The 16,999-nt window shown below is 43.9% G+C and overlaps 1 protein-coding gene across 27 annotated transcripts in view; it reads left to right on the top strand.

Annotated features, from left to right (window-relative positions):
* The window catches only part of FBRSL1 (fibrosin like 1), a 537,101-nt gene that overhangs the window by 217,966 nt on the left and 302,136 nt on the right, over positions 1-16,999 (top strand). Inside the window, exon 1 of one of the 27 annotated variants that reach the window (XM_061355318.1) lies at positions 16,524-16,547. The exons of the other annotated variants lie outside the window; for them this stretch is intronic. Coding sequence (XP_061211302.1) covers positions 16,539-16,547 — 9 coding nt within the window. The 5' untranslated portion in view covers positions 16,524-16,538. Of the gene's footprint in view, positions 1-16,523; positions 16,548-16,999 lie in introns of those variants that run through there. 27 annotated transcript variants of the gene reach the window in all.

Raw genomic sequence — 16,999 nt, 5'->3', positions numbered from 1 at the left:
TTCCTACCCAGGGATTTCATGGAAATAACTGCTAGCCATTGAGCTGAGTGAACCTCCTCAAGGTCACTTTCTTGTCTGCCTCTCTTGTGAGTAATCGAGTCTTCCCAAAGCTACGTAGTGAAAAACGTAACAGAGCCGAGTCTTCACCCAGCAGGACCTATACATGCCACAGAAACTGTATCTCAACAAAGACATTTAGAAAACACTTTTAAGTGCATATATTCCTTTCTTATATTTAAATCTGACTACTCTCATAGGTTTTATCTCAATAACTTCATGGCCACTAAGCAGGTTCACTAAGTTTGGGGAGCTGTCTGGCCTGTATTGCTTCTACTCACTTAAGTGACAAATGTTAGCCAGAAAGGAAGTAGAATTTTGGCCTGTAACAAGCCCTGTACATCAGCAAGTAACATGTCAAGTCTTAAGTGTTCTCAAATACATTTGGAAGGATACAATATAGATCTTAAGAAGCATGGTTGGTTTAGTTCAAGCTGTGATATTAAAAATGGATAAAACCAGAAATGAGCTTTTGCTTTCAAGGTCATTATTTCTCAGTTCTAGGTCATTTGATGCATTTGCCAGTGTAATGCAGGCTCTGAGTAGCTGCTTATCCATGGTAACAGTTTCATTTTACCCCACCTAGTATTGCTGCTGATTGGTGGAGTAAAACCTGGCGTTCAACCACAACATAGGGACACAGAAACATTTAATGGCAAAACTGGAATCTCTTCCTTTGTCTTGAACCGTGAGATTTGTCAAAGAATACTGTAAATTAGAACCACACTCATTCACACTTGCTCTTTATCACCCGATTTCTCCATGGGAAATCAGAAATCCATCAGAACACCAAAGCACTACGTTTTAAGGCATCTGTGGGTTTCTTGAGCAGATGGGAGAGACTTGGGTTGAATTAAAACCATATTGTGAAGGGTGAGCATGGTCCTACTCTGTGTGTGTTTCCTGCATTTATTTAGGAGCATGTTTAGGAGAAGAGGGAAAGGACTTGATGTTGCAAGTTACCATGCTGGCAATATAGTCCCTGGGGCAGTTTTTTCTTTAAGGGAGCTGTACTCCACAGTCATAGAATGGGTTTGGTTGTAAGTTCATCAAGTAATTAAAATTAGTCCTCAGAATGCTGACCATTGCATAACTATTCTTGTCTCAACCATGCAGGGAATCTGTCTCCTGCCTTTCTGCCCTCACCCCTTCTTTCTTCCCTTTCACTTACCCTTCCTGTCTGTCATGCTCTGCAGCAGTGTGTCTTACTGAGTTCTCAGTGAGTTCCTGAGAAGATAAGTGAGATCTGCAAGATCTGGGGGAAAGTGTCTGGAGATGAGAAATGGTATGGCCCTTGGTAGCTAACAGCAGTAAGTAGTTTACAGTATATGACTACATTTCGCAGTGAAGTACCTACTGCAGAACCTGTCCCCTACTTAGGTTCCACTTAAGTCTTTACAATAAGGCTTTTGGATGTGTTAGTATGTAAACCTTGTGCTGGTCCTCTGCACACAGCTGTAGTTAATCCCAAAAGTGTGTTCCAGGTTGTTCCTCTCATCAGAAATGTGAGAAGAAAGCAGTTTTGTGGGAAGATGGGAGAAGGCTCCGCATTCCCATGCGTGACAGCAGCTCTGTGGTTTCTGGGCTGTGTGAGGAAGGAAGAAGGGTGGTGGCTGGGGGGAGGCTTGGGAGAGCAGCAGCAAAGTTAAATCACTTCAGTTGTGCTTAGGGCTGCAGTTAAAACTTGCAGAGATTTGAAGTTCATGTGTCCAATGTGAGAGGCTCCCCTGCCAAATGTCGTGATGAAAACCAGAGCACATGATGTCAAGGCTCTCTTACAGATGTCCCCAGCACAACCACCACTGCTCTTGGATCGATCGTAGGGAATTAAAGAACCTTCACAGCGGCTAAGCAGGGGTGTGCATCTTTCATAGTACCCCGAGCTGCTTACATGGTTTATATTTCCATGGTATATCAGGAACAAAGCAGCCCGGGTACAAAGCCTGTTTGAAAATTGATCCCCAGCGAAATGGGAATTTACAAATGTGGCGTGTTCTTCTCCAAAATAAAACTGAGCTTTACCCTTATTACTATTAAAGTCTAAAGCTTTAATTATGCCCTAAATCCACTCCTGTAGCTGGGGGGCTCACACGATTAGCAGCAAGGAAGGAAAAAAAAAGGCATCTGGAGAGGCTGTGTGGTGCCGTGTTTTCCCATATGTGAAATTTTATACAGTACAAATTATTAAACACCAAACCTCCGGAGAAAGATTGTAATGAAAAATTTAGCACTCCCCCATCAGGCTGTTACTAATTTGCCTTCTGACTAGAACTGCAAGAGCAGAGGGCTGTGCTGGGGTAAGCTGTGATGAGTAGCTGGCAGGAGGAAGCAAGTTGTGTTATAAGAATGCAGTGCAACAGGAGCAGCACCGTAACACTTGTGTGGATAGCATCACTGAGAGACAGGTGAGGTACCAATAAAGGGAAGATAAATCACCATTTTCAGTCAGAGTCTCTGGGAGCTTATCTTGTTCTTTCTATTTTGATTTTGGCCTCAAGCTTCAAATTTTCATCTAGCAACACTTCTTTGTAATAAAGATGTACCGGAGAAAAGAGAAATCACGCCTGGAATGAATGCTGTCTGCCTCGTGTGTTGGACAGTCCCATTTTGTTCATGCACGTGGGCATCTGTGCACCTTCTCTCTCACTTGGTCTTGCATCTTCCCCCTGTTCTTCCACTGCTCACATCCAGTCCCAGGATGCTGCCTGCAGCGCAGTGCACCCAGACCCTGAAACATTCACCCGTGCACACGGTTGGGCTTCAGATGTGAGAACACAAGGAGCTGCTTATGAACTCGGGTTGCAGCAAATGCTGGCATGGCCAGGCTGTGGACTCCCCACTTCCCAGCCTCCTGTGCTCTGAGCACAGAAACATGGGACATGGGGCAGTTTCTGGCACGTGAGAGCTGCATTTTAAGTATCTGCACAGATAGGGTGTTCTTCTGAAATACACCGTCCAGTCATCACTGAGAGGTTTGTCTGAATCAATGCCACTGCTTGACCTGACTGCAGAAGCCAGTGATCCACTCAGTAGTGGCAGGGGCTATTCCCTGGTTTGGAAACCCCCTGAATCTCCAGTTTTATGGAAGAACAACTTCCCCCATCATCCATAAGCTCATATTTGCCCCTAAAATGTATTGGTTTAGTCTGGATGCTTCAGAAGGAAAGGGCTGTAGGCACAAAAAACCCTGTCTCCCCACTGAGTCAATCTAAAATCCGGATTTTACAGTCTAAGTTCAAGGAAAGCCAGCACCGGCAGATTGCTCCTGGCCCCTGCCTGGCAGGGTGTTGATTAATAATTTGAACCTGCAAATCCTCTTTCAACTTCTGTGAAATCTAAATTGTCCATCTGAGGCTTGCTTCTTTCAAAACAATTCTACTGTGATTTTCACTGCTAGCGTCATTCTTTATAAAATAGATAACCCTGTCAGTGGCAAAGCTGTGCTGCACACCTGGAAGGCAGCACAGCTGCCTGTGTGCTGCTGTGCAAATGTGGAGAGCAGGCAATAGCAGGAGGAGATCAGAATTCAAACTGAATTTGGATATATCCACCTGCATTCTGCTTCCTTTGCTCTGTACTATATATATTTGTCTGTTCTGGGAGATGGGTTTATTTTTTAAGGCTGAAATTTTGAGGTAGAACACGAGGGATTCGGAATCTCAACACCTTTAGGAGTCAAGGTACCTGAGGCACATCAGAAAATCTCAGCTCTGGGACTCAGCAGAAGATAAAGGTGCCGCCACTTAGTCAAGCAGGTCAGTGTTTGATCCTGCTGCTGTGCTGTGGGCAGAAAGAGCTGTTTCAGGGGATAAAACAACAGATTTCTGTGAGATGAGCTGTGGGCTGTGAGGTGGGAGCATGCTGGTCCTGCTGGGTGGATGATTTTCTAGTAAGGACAATACCAAGCGTTGACAACCATGGCACGGTTTGTATGAGATGCTTTCGTGTTTTATGCTTAGCTGTTCTGTTTCCATTTTGACTCCTTGTTTTGTGGTTTCAGGCAAGGGATATAATTTTACTCTTGCATCAGTGCAAATCCATAGTAATTTTATTAATGAAAGGAAACAAACCCAAACACCTAGGTTTAGAAAGTGTGAGAAAAAGAATCACCTCTGGTGCTTTTGGAAAAGGACTTTGTTTGCCCAGTAGTTCAATATTGCTCTATCATCCTAGTAATGAGAGTTCAGCTGATAGTGGCAGCACATTACAAAAAAGGCCATATTTAAACATGTTGTAAATCCAACTAATAAGTATGAATTGATTTTTTAAGGGGGAAAAAATGTGCACAAAATTAGTCTTTTACCATATGTTTCAACTCTACCAGAAACCTTTCTTGAATGGTATTTCAATGTGCTTTACCTATTGTGTTGCAAACTTTTTCAGACTCTTGTCAAGTTGTACTAAAGCTTTTAAAATACAGATGGTGGTAAAATCCCCAGTGGAAAACAGGCTTCTATTTCAAACTTCAGTGCTGTTTTTTTCTCTTCTAGTTCATAGCAGATTTTGACAGATCAGAAGAAATATTCACAGCTTGATGCAGCTGGATTCTTCTTTGGCATGAGCAGAAACATCTGGCCCCAAAGCAGTGCATTTCACCAAAGGGCCGCGATACATGCACATGCATCTGTTGTGCTAATATATTTTCCTGTGAACTCAGATGTTAATTGCTTTGTTTAGGCGAGACAACAGTGTTGGTTCAGTGAATAAGATTGTTTCCTTCAGCCCTCTGTTAATGGCTTCCTTTAGCAGTAATACTGTTTTAAATAGGAAGCTGTCAGGTATATTGTGAACAGCAGTAAGGTGAAGTGTTTTGAGCAAGGATATTTATAGTGCTATGGTAGGTAGACATGTACTGTTACATACAATTTGCGTATTGACTGAGACAACTATTAGCATAAAAGCTCCATGTGAGACCAGTTTTACATCCTAGGAGACTTGTTCAGTTTTTGCATCACAATTTTAGAGGTTTTTGCCATTCCCACTTGCTAACTTTGCTGTCCTCTTGCTGCTCATCCACAAGCAGCAACAAGAGAATGTTAAAGATCTGAATAATTACCTGGTTATGCAGCCCTACCCACACTTCTGCCTTTGTGAACTCTGCTATTTTGGGCTTTGTTCCTTCTTTTGCGCTTGCTCTTACAGGAAGAGCTGCAGTTCAGAGAAGTTCTTCTGCAGACTCTTGGTCTCTCGATTGAGTTTCCAGGTTTGTTCTCTTTGGCTATAGCAGTTGTGGGCCCCAGTGCTGCTTGTAAAGATCCTGTGGTGTGGCGGACTTCGGCCACTTCCCATATCTACGTCCATGGTACCTTGAAGTGCTCAGACACAGGTCTTTCTATACCCAGAGTAAAACCTCATGGTCCCTTGTATCAAGAGCAGCCCTGGATCCCATTGTAACCTCCCAGTAAGCAGAGGTGTGCCCCCCTACCCCTCTTCCACAGAACCTTCCTATGTGATGGCTTCTTTTTTTTCACACTGTATTTCTGTGCCTCTTTACTAAAATATTTCCTGTGAATGTGCCGTGTTTCCATGCAGAATCCAAAAAAGCAGGGTTTTTTTTTTTTTGCTTTCCATAAGCTCTTCCCAGTTAACATTATACTTTCTTTCTAAGAAATAATTACTTGCACGTCATCCAGGGAGAACAGTTTGTGGTCAAGATGCAAGATGTTTGCTATTAAAAGCTGCAGTGCTTAGCCATCCAGTTTTCACTATAGCTGTAGTCCTAGCCTTATCCTAGATCCATTGTTTGATGTTCCTAAAGTCATCTATCTTTTTGTGCCTGCTGAGAAGGGATGATAATAGCGTCCACTGCACATCCGTGCTGTTTAAACTTGATAGGCATTTGCAGAGTGTTGGAGATGCTCTCAGGAAATGTTAGTAGGATCATTAATAAATGCATCTTGCTATTACTACGTTATTCTCTAAGGTGCTTTGTATAACTCTAGACATTCCCACTGAACAAGTAGAGAAAACAGATACCTATTACTGCTTAAAATACCTTTCTGCACTGAATGTGACATGGGAGATGAGCATTTCCTGCAGCTCAGACCATTCTTACAGGAAGGACTGCAGCAGTCTTAACTAGGCTGTTACTTGAATTTTGCTTTAAAAGCTGCTTCTTGCAGTTCAAGTTAGTTAATGTGAACAAAACCAGAGTTTGTCTTAAAGGTCAGTAAGCATGCTGTACACCATTTACAGCAGTTTAGATGAGCTTCAAATCAGGCTTTTAGTTCAAGTAGTGGACTTTATTTTGATGCTTGAGAAGTCTTTGTGCCCTTCATGAAGTGATGCAGGCGTAATGGCTTGTTTTCCTTTGGGCCAGCCTTAGGCAGGTTTCCCCTCCTCTGACCCTGGCTCATCCCCAGGCACAGCCTGACTCCTCTCTGAAAGGCACCAGCACAGCTTTGCTCTCCAGAATCAGTGAGGAGAGGATGTCTTCTCTCACAGGGAGCAATTCAGACCAGCTGGATAACCTTCAGTAGATGGTGTGAGTATCTGCTACTTCTGCAGTTTGCCCTTTCAACTCTTACCAGACCATAGTTTACACATTTGGACAATCGGGACATGCTAGTGTGTGTGTGTAAGTTTCCTTCAATTTTTATCTGTAACTATCACAAGAAGAATAACCTGAGCAAACAATTTGCATTTGGATTTTGGGCGCATCCAAGCCCGGAAGAGCACTCCTGACACTCCACGCACACAAGGACACTTGAATTAGCTGTTCTGTCATGACAGAAAATACTGTGTGAAATCCAGATCCTGTTTTTCACTCACAGCTACAGTGTTTCAGCCAGTCCTTTTGTGTCTGAGAAATGTTAAAAGCTGTGGTTGTGGGGTATATATAGATAATGCCAAGCCATTCTTGTGCTGCACATCAGGAGTGTATAGTACAGGCCAACAGGAATCATTTTACTCCACCATAAATTGACGGTATGTTATGGGATGTATTCTGCAGGAAGAAGGTAGGGCAGGCTCCCAGTCCATCTTTACTGAGCTTTCTGGGCTTTCTTTACTTCCTTGCTTCTTTGGGCAATGCACTGTGCCTCTTGATAGCAAGTGTCAACCAGCTATTTCACAGAGCCCTGGGCTTTGCTGAACAGCAGTGTTGCCTTCTAAAGAGCTGCTTCCTGTTGCTCAGCTGCGGATGTTAATCTCAAAGTTCAGTGATCTTTAGCTAAAATTAATTGTTACCCCTTTTCAGTTATTCAGGGCTGAAAATTACCAAAGGGCTTCACCTTAGTTGCTTTGGCTTTAATTATTCTTAGATTTTTGTTTTCTTCAGGATGTCAGACAGCAAACAGGATGTCCCCTGGGCACTTAGAGGAAATTGCTTCTCTGTTTCATTGTGGAGTTGTCTGTGCTTGCTCTGGTATTTATAACACTGTTTTCTCAAATCAGAAGACTTGCAGTGGTAGGGTAGGGTCTCATGGCCTTAGTGAAAGTTTCCTTGACAACACTGATGTCTTGACTGATCACAACCAGACAGCAGTGGTGTTTCAGGTTGCCTCTGCTTCAAGTGCAGAGCCAGTGGCCTGCTTTCCAGACCTGTAGAGGTGTAAGGTTTGCTCTGATTTTTGCCAGAGGGCTTGGTTCATCTGCTGGTGCAGGGAGCTGGGAGAAAATGGCTCTTGTTCTTGTTGGGGTTTAGCTCAAGCAGCTGTGGTTAGTGTTCCAGTACCTGTGGATGACAAGGGACAGTTGGCTGGGGGATGAAGACCAGCCAGGAAAAGGGCAGGTCCCAGGAAGTCTATTCAGAGTACAGGTAGGGGCTTGATAGACTTTGAATTAGCCAGAAAAGTAAGTTGTAGGTCTGATGAGAACAAGTTGGAATAAAAATATTCATGGCTGTGTTGTTGGCATGGGGGCTTGTCTCTGCTTTGCTAAATTCACATCATACCACAGCTTGTGCCAACCATTCATCCATTCCCTCTGCACTGAAGTGGTGGTTCTCCTGCCTTTCCCCAGCTGCTGCCAGGCTGGAGCCTTGCTCCTAGGTTTTACGGGGTCTTCAGACAGAAGAGGGACGTGATTGTGGGCTGGTTTGTGGAACGGCTGAAAACACGCAACTTATGCTTGATCCTGTGCCTGTGAAAGACTGACTGCTGTCTCCTGTGATTTAAACCCTGCACTGGAGCTTTACCTTATGGCAGCAATGGACAAAAAAAAAACAGGTTGATCTGTGTTTGGTGTCTGTTTCCACTACAAGCAGGGTCCCTGTTCGGGTGAGCTGAGGCCAGGCTGTGCCCGCACTGCTCCTGCCTGTGGCTCTGTGCTCAGCACCATGATCTTTGACAGCAGTTTCTGCAAAATTCAGCATTCTCTGGGCAGCCTTTGTATTTATTTATTTACTTTGTTTCTTTTCTTTTTTCACTTTAGTTTATTAATTACATGTGTGGCTTTATCTAGAAAAAACTGCATGCAATTTATGCATGCCTACAGTAGCATATGTTTTATGTATTGTGTTTATAGGGATGGTACTGATTCCTGAATTAATTCAAACAGCAAATTGTTGTTGTATCTGCACAGAGTATGTCTTTTCTTTTTCTAACATGTATTATATGACACGCATCTGGTGGTGTTTTAATTGTGTTATTGTGGTGCCTCAGAGTCCTAGTAATGAACTTGAAACTCTACTGCACTGAGTATGGGTTTTCACATGGGATGCTTAGAGGCACTGAGTGAATTGTTGAGTGAGATTGTGTGCATGGTTTTGTCCTTGCCTTGAACTACAGACAAGAACCCACAGCCTTTGCAGGTTGCCATTGCAAAATCCTCCTTCACCATCAGTGTCAGGAAGATAACTTTTGTTCCATGCTCTCCGTAAGGAGATATCTGCTCTTCATAATTCATGGGTAGTTGCTGGCAATTTTTGCTCTAATGGCAGTTTGATTGATCTCTGTGGTCCATGTAAGAAGGACTTGAGCGGTTCAAGACAACTATCCAAGTTTGTACAAGGCTTCCACCCTTGTTCTTCATGATCATAGTACAGCTCTCTTTTTGGGATACGTTTTTTTCTGATGAGGTGTGTTTTTCAAAAAATCAAAGCTGCTGCCTAAAACTGGCTTCTTTCCTCTTCCTTATTTATTTCTAAACAGGTATTGTTGGCATCTGAATGTGGTTTGCAGTGCCTTTGATAGTATTTTTCTCAGTTATTGATGGAGCTATTGAGTAACTGCAAGCTTTGTTTAAATCCTTTTACTTTCTGTAGCAAGCATTAATGATCATTTATTGACATGACTTGTTGATAACTTAGCTGATGCATTCCCCACTTAAAATATGTTTTATTGCTATTTATATAGCACTAATTTTTATCAGAATGTCTTGCAGTGTGAGTGCATCCAAACCCCTAAATGTATCACATCTATGTAGCTCCCTTTTCAAACAAACACATCAAAGAAAGGAAGGCTTATTCAAGAAGATTGATTTTCCAGAAAACCTCGTTGACTGGAATAGTTTAATTCAGTCAGTTGAATCCAGAACTGTTTTTTTCCTGGTCTCACAGCATTGCCCAGCCAGGCCTGGTTGCTCCTTTGAAATATTTCTCCAACACTTGTCTTTTTTCAGTTTTCTCAGTGACTATTCCAAGATCTATTAAAACATCTCTGTGCACATGATCTCCCATTCTATGGCTTGTGCAACAGGCCTGGACTTTGTTCTTGGCAAATGTTGTCTAATATCTTCCTTTTGTTATCAGAAGACTGAGGACTGAGTCTCTTTCCTTCCCCAGGACAAAGCAGAACTGGATTAAATGTTTTGCCCATGTGACATCATTAGTAATCTATTTACCTTGCTTTTGGGGATCTTCTCTTCCTAGAATCACTTCTGAAGGTTATCACAAATTTTTGTATTGGATTCAAAACCCTTGCTTTTGGTGGGTAATATTACTAGAAGAGAAATATCATAGGATACAGATTGTTCTTGGTTGAATTTCCTAATATATTTTAAAGCATCTCCTGCAGCTTTGGACAATTTCATATGTATATTAAATCTACTTTTGCTTTGAACATCACAGAACATCACAGCTGTTGATATTAGCCTTTAATAGATGGTATCTGTATGCATAGATGATAGCAATGTTAAAGCTGTCAATTCTGATTGCCTCCTACATGATGTCTAAAAGCACTTTGTAAACTCAACCTAGTTTAGGCCATTGGCTCCAGCTGAACACAGCTCTATCCTTGCTAAATGGATGCTTAAGTCAATCATACCTCCATCCTGCTCAATTACTTTCCTTACAATGATCCTTTCGATATGGGCAGCTGCACTGGTGTCGGTAACACTTGCTGCATTTGTTGTAAGAGCCCTGAGCTGATCTTTAGTGTATCCATTTTTTTCCCATCACCAAAAAAATGTGCAAAATCAGCTGCTAATTTGATGCGTATTGGACGGCATTGTGTAACTGAGAGTCTTGGGTCTGAATCACCTTAATGGGAAACTTGAAGCTACAAACCTTATATTGTAACTTGCTCAGAGGCTTTTAACTCGTATTCACTGGATGCTATTCCTTTAGACCTGTCACTAAATTAAAGTGTAGTTTGGGCATCTAATTCTGGCTGAGCACTACAGCTGGTACAATAATTATTGAGTGCTGCTTTTTGTTGACAGTGATTATGTCTGTCCTAGCCCACCTATGGTTTTGTTCTTATCTCCCAGCTCTACAGGCTGCTTCTATTTAGTCACCAAGTAGTGTGTGTCTTTTTGGTTGGGTTTTTTGTTTTGTTATTTGGGGGGTTTTGTGACTGCAGATGCTTTTGTTTATTTAGATGCTCTTTGGGCATGCCCCTCCTCTGGCATGGGGTCCTCCATGTGCTGCTGGGGCACAGTCTGCCTCACCATAGTCTGTACCACAGGCTGCACGGGAATCTGCTCCAGAGCCTGGAGCACTTCCTCCTCTCTTCATTCACTCACTTTGGTGTCTGTAGAGCTGTTCCTCTCACATTCTCACTCCTGTCTCCAGCTTGTCCAGGTTTTTTCCTCCCCTTCTTAAATACATTATCCCAGAGGTGCTCCCATTGTCACTGGGGGTCTTGGCCTTGGCCAGCAGCAGGTCCACCGGAGTTGGCTAGTGTTGGCTGTGTTGCATATGAGGGAAGCTTCTAGCAGCTTCTCACAGAAGCCACCTCTGTAGCGTCCCTGCTACCAAAACCTTGCCACACAAACCCAGTACATTACCTCTTTATCACCCTGCCTGCAGCTCCAGACAGCCCCAAGGGCTCGTTGTTGCCATCTGTGTACCCTGTTGTGGATGGCAGGTTTTAGCTAAATTAGTTAGGAATGCTATTTACCCTTCACCAGTGAAAGTCTCGCTCCTGCACACATGCTAGCGAGCTGTAACCTAAGCAGGTCTACACTGACACAGTTTATCATTGACGTATGTCAAACCCAGATTTTCCCAGCTGTCTACTACCATCTGCCAAGTACGGGTGGGGGCATGCAGAGTGCAGTTAGCTATGCAGGCCTGATGGCAGCTGTAAAATCAAGCAGTTTTGCCTGCTTAAGCACCAGCTTTTCTCCAAAATAAGCATTAGGTCTCGCATGGCAGTGCATTCCCGCTCCGGAGAGCGCCGGCTGCTGCGGGACACGGTGCTGGCTCTGCTCCGTGGCCACCTGCCAGCCCAGAAGCTGTGGAAAATCTTTGCAGCCATTCCAATGCATCCGTTGAACTGCAGAAAGACCAACCCCGCTTGTCCTTATGGCCTCCTTGTGCTGGGCACTAGTGCAAAAGGCTTCCCCAGTCCTTGACGGCATGGGCCCACTCATTTGGCTGCACCTCTCAAAAATGATGAGATCAAAGATATTTCCTCTCTAGTGAGAATATGGCACCAGATCTGGAGAAGTGTCTCTTTGAGAGCTAAAGCTGTGCTTGTTGCAGGATGTTACACTGGCTAATCAGAGCCCTCTTTAGCAGTTCTCCCAAAAATGAACTTGGCTTTCATTTGGTTTTAAAAATGGAAGGTGGCCCACACGTTTGCTAGGATGCAAGGACAGGTTTTTAATGAGTAGTTAACACTGCTTAAGTAGCTGAGAAACTAATAATAGCTTTTGAGTATTTAGATTTTTCACTAGTAATACCTTTTATTACAGTAGGTTGTTGTATTTGCCTTCCTGCAGCAGCTGACTCTGACAGCCTCTAAGCACAGAAATCCTTTAGCTAACATTAATTCAACCTCCCTGCATCCCAGGGAGAGGTTAAAATTAACCACAGTGTCACAGACTGCTTGAGTGCAGTACACATTATTGAAGTAGCTTAACCAGAGGAAACAGGTAAGCCAGGATTAGAGACCAGAAGTCTGAATGCCAGTTAAATGTATAAATCATAGAATAGTTAGGGTTGGAAAGGACCTTAAGATCATCCAGTTCCAATCCCCTTCCGTGGGCAGGGACACCTCACACTAAACCATGCCAACCTAGGCTTTGTCCAACCTGCCCTTGAGCACTGCCAGGGATGGAGCATTCACAACCTCCCTGGGCAACCCATTCCAGTGCCTCACCACCCTAACAGGAAAGAATTTCCTCCTTATATCCAATCTAAACTTCCCCTGTTTAAGTTTGAACCCATTACCCCTTGTCCTATCACTACAGTCCCTAATGAAGAGTCCATCCCCAGCATCCCTATAGGCCCCCTTCAGATACTGGAAGCTGCTCTGAGGTCTCCACGCAGCCTTCTCTTCTCCAGGCTGAACAGCCCCAACTTTCTCAGCCTATCTTCATATGGGAGGTGCTCCAGTCCCCTGATCATCCTCATGGCCCTCCTCTGGACTTGTTCCAACAGTTCCATGTCCTTTTTATGTTGAGGACACCAGAACTGTACACAATAGTCCAGGTGAGGTCTCAAATGGTAACCTTCAAAATGAATGAATGAATGCTAAAAGGAAAAGGACAAATTTCCTCAGTTTCATAACACTACTGCTGTTTTCTTCTTCATCCCAATAAGTAAAAATGGCCATGTCATATTTAAAATGAGTTATAGCAAAGGGAGCAGGTCACAGCATCCGCAGCAGCACCACCCAATTAGAAAAACTGCTCTAATCTAACCTGATGCTACTGTCATTTTTTAAAATGAGTCCTACTTCAATCATAAAATACTTGGACCATAACAGTGCTTTCTACACCATATGTCCTTATTTAGAGGAAAAAAAATGATTGCACCCTTAATTCAAAGGGAACGTTTCCCTCTGAGCCAGAGCTCAATAAAATGTATCAAAAAAATTGTGGAAAAGGGCAAGCAAAGAAAATCAAATTGCAGCGTGTGAAACGATTTAAGAAGGGACCTGGGGAATACATAATCTCCAAACTGCCAAGTTAGAGCAAGTATAAAATATACAAACAAGCCTGATATTTTTCCCAGTTGATCTCATTATGAGGTATGCTTGGGATAGATAAATTTTGTTAGAATGCATTAAGGCTGGATTTTCAAGGAAACAAATCAGAAGTAATGTGTTTAGCTGATTCCACCTTGTTTTGATACATGGGTCTTTTCAGGTTTAAAGGAGTACATTTTTAAAGCCAAATGGTTTGTTTTGTTTCAAGCATTAAAACCAGAGGCAACTGGGTGACTTTTGTTTTTCTCCCTGCTGGAAAACAGACGTTTATAATTTCAGCATGCTCTTTAATCATCGGGGTAGAGCTCTGTGCAGTATGTTTCACTGCCACTTATTGTTGCCTGTTTAAAATACACTGAACTAGCCTTGAGTGCAATCCCTTAACAGACTGTTTCGTCCACAAATAGTACTTTTTTCCAAGTCTTCAATATATTTTAATTAAATTGTCCATTTGTATTTATTAAGGCAGTTTACTGTCTCCTGCTGCAGAAAGCTGCTACTGCTGATAGTCTACCAATAGAAACATGAGCTTATCTGGGATAATAAAGCACAGGCATATGTTAGCAAAAACGTCTTCCCAAAATATTGTTTAAGCATCATGTTCATGTGTGTTGGGAAGGAGACAGGCCATACAATTAGTTTGGTAAGTTTTTGGAACAGTTGTTCTTAACAATCCTTATAGCCGTGGGGAATCATCAACTTTGTTAGCAGGAAATGTTGCCTGCAGTACATTTTTCTTCCTTAGATTGACCCTATAGAAAGAGTTGGAAAAGAATCCTTTGGCAGAACAGATGATAAAGTCATTACACACTGATGAGATGTAAAGTGGCGTTCAGCAGCATTAGTTTAGATAGATGAGCATGATAAGGTGAATCCATCCCTATCTCTGGTGATCTGAAAGCTTGGACCTAAGCTCTGGGACTTGGACGCTTCTCAGCTGTACTTGCTTATCTCCAAGTAGCTTCTGCCAAAACAGATTTGCCATGAAGTCAGTAAAATCCTGAATCTGAAGGTTGTGTTTGGTCTATCCTTTCTCGCAAGACAAATGAAAGTTGATCTCCCAGGGCTCTAAAAAAGGAATTAAACTTTCCTTCTTGAGGAGTTAATGTGTTCCTGAATGGAGTCAGTGTGGTCACTGCTGTGAGGGGAGTCTTTGCCCCTTCTGATCTGGATGGGCTGCTTGTTTTCATGGGACTATTCCCTGCTCCCAAGTGTAGCACAGAGGTGTGGGTGCCATTCCTGCGGGAGCCTGTCCACTGGCAGAAGTGAGAGGATTAGTGTAGTAATAGACCCATCTGAGGCACTGGAGAAGGCATATCTGAGATGAGTATTTTAATGATGTCTCTCCCCGAGGGTGCTGCTTTCTCTCCTGCATTCAGAACAGAGGGAGGTTGTTGAGGATCCGTTTCCCACCATGGGTATATGCAAGATCTGTTTCGTAAAAAGCAGACACAAACGCAAGCACGAGCAAGAGGTTTAAAATCAGACTGCTGTGACTTTAAGAGTGAGGAAAAAAAACTGTTAAGGAAGGAAAATAAAAATCCCACAGCCTGTTGTAGCAGCTGTAGCTTCAGATCGTGTGGAAAATGAAGGCAGATGATTCAATTTGGCCTGTGCCCCGAGTACATTTCCAAATGCTTCTGTGTGTGCGCAAGATAATGAACAAATATATTGAGATGGCACAAGATCAGTCCAAGTTTGCCGCTGCGCAAGCCGTGGAGCTCCCAGTAGGAGCACACTAGCTGTGCTGGGTTAATGGGGGTGAGGGTCAGGAAGCCCAGCACCTTTCAGAACAACTTAAGAAAAGAATTTGTCTCCTTTTGCTCCAGGCTCCCCATGGCACTCAAACGGAGCTTGTGATAAATCGAAGTGTATTTATTAATAATGAGCAGGGACAGCGTGCTCATGATTTGAAAATAGGTGCACCCAGTAAAAGTGTGCTTTCCTCTGACACTGGAAAAGCTTAAATAAATGGTGAGTAGGCTGATGTATTATGATGAAAAAGCAGGGGCTGAGAGCCAGCCTAGCAATAATGAAAAAGCCATTTTAGAGAAGCAAGACCTGCTCTGCCCATTCATATATTCCTCCACCCCTGCCCCATAAGATGAACTAGGGAGGGGGAAGTTGGATGGGAGAGATGAAAAGGCAGCAGCAATCCAGGATGGCAGAGCTGGGCTTTAATGAGAGCTGGAGTTATTACCGGAATGAGTTATGATATTTAATCATGCTACATGATGTCCAACAGCGCAAGGTTCATAATTCTTGGCTCCGAACATGGCCTGGGACTGTCCGTGAGCACCTGCAGCATACAAATTGATCATGGCTTTACAAACCTTGCCCCTGGTTGCTCCCTGCCAAGCCAGCCCAGGCTGCAGTGCTGGCTCACTCTCACAAGAGCTGGAAATGGCGTCTTCCCCACTCTCTAACAGGAATGTGCGGTTTGTGGTAGAGGCCGAATGGGAGCTGTTGCACGTAGGTGGGATTGCTTACCACCAGTTTTCTCTGCAGTGTGAGGTGTGTTAGTTACCTTGTGGGAGGCTGCACTGGACTGATTTTAAAGCAGCTTTGGGTTGAATTAATGCTTTTGGAGACTCCTGTTAACTTCAGTGATTAAATAGGCTCTGCTTGAGTGAAACTTGGGCACCTGTTTAATGTTTCAGTGAATACATACTGACGTGAATGTCTTGCTGACTTAGGGTTTGGATGTGGACAGGATTTGGCCTTTGGAAGAGATAAATCACCAGAAAACTTCACTTTCCCCCTTGTGCCTTTTTGCGTTGCTCCAGCATAGCTGTCCCGAAGTGGCACAGCAGCCAGCCTACGTTTAAGAACAGGTTCCCTCCCACCCCTGCCCCCCGGAGGCGAGGCTGAGGAGCACCTTCCCCACACTGTCTCTTGCTGAGCTGTGGGTTATTTTGAGAGCTTCTGTTTCTCATCCTGAAATACTCTGTGCAGACCTGAAGGCAGCACCGCCAACCACGCTCCGATTTGGCCCACATACGCTTCTACCTGCTGCATCCCCCGTTTCTGTGGCACTGATGGGAAGGCACCGTGGCAGGGCCTGGGGAGGGCCCTTCGCTGCCCTCAGAGCTGAAAACAGCAGCGCTCTGGGTGCTTTCAGACGGGCAAAGCAATGAGAGGAGAGAGGGGGCTCCTTCCGAAATGCTGCTTGTAGGTGATTTTAATGCTTTGCTGACACAGTAGTAAGGCAGCTTTATCTTAGTGGGGAGGCAGCTTCTCTCAGATGGCCCTCCCCTCCCCAAGCCTGTGTTCAGGTGGGTTGTGTGGCTGCTCTGCCTGAGGTAATTAATAATGGCAGCTGGTTGCTCTGGTAAGCAACGTCTCTCTGGTGATGTGTTGTACCAGGAGACGCAGCATGTTCTGTGGGTGGCTTCAGGGAGGTGCTTGTTTGGGTATGAGGTGTGGCTGCCATTTTGTGCCCGTGCTGGGGCTGGGAGCCCACTTCGCCTGTGGCCCTCAGAGACTTTGTAGGCTCTGGAAAAGCGGTGACCTTTCCAAAGGGAGAGGAATTACAAGTTTTAATAGTAAAGCTCAATCAAGGAGCATGGTCAGGAGGAATTCCTGGAACTCAAGGAAAAACACCCAGAGAAAATCACTAGAGA

Source organism: Neopsephotus bourkii, unplaced genomic scaffold, assembly GCF_033783945.1.
Source record: "Neopsephotus bourkii isolate Nb327-2 ecotype Australia unplaced genomic scaffold, CSIRO-AGI_Nbou_v1 NB_795, whole genome shotgun sequence".
NCBI lineage: Eukaryota > Metazoa > Chordata > Aves > Psittaciformes > Psittacidae > Neopsephotus > Neopsephotus bourkii.
Note: the sequence above shows the minus strand (reverse complement) of the source record. Positions and strands in the feature narration are given on the sequence as shown.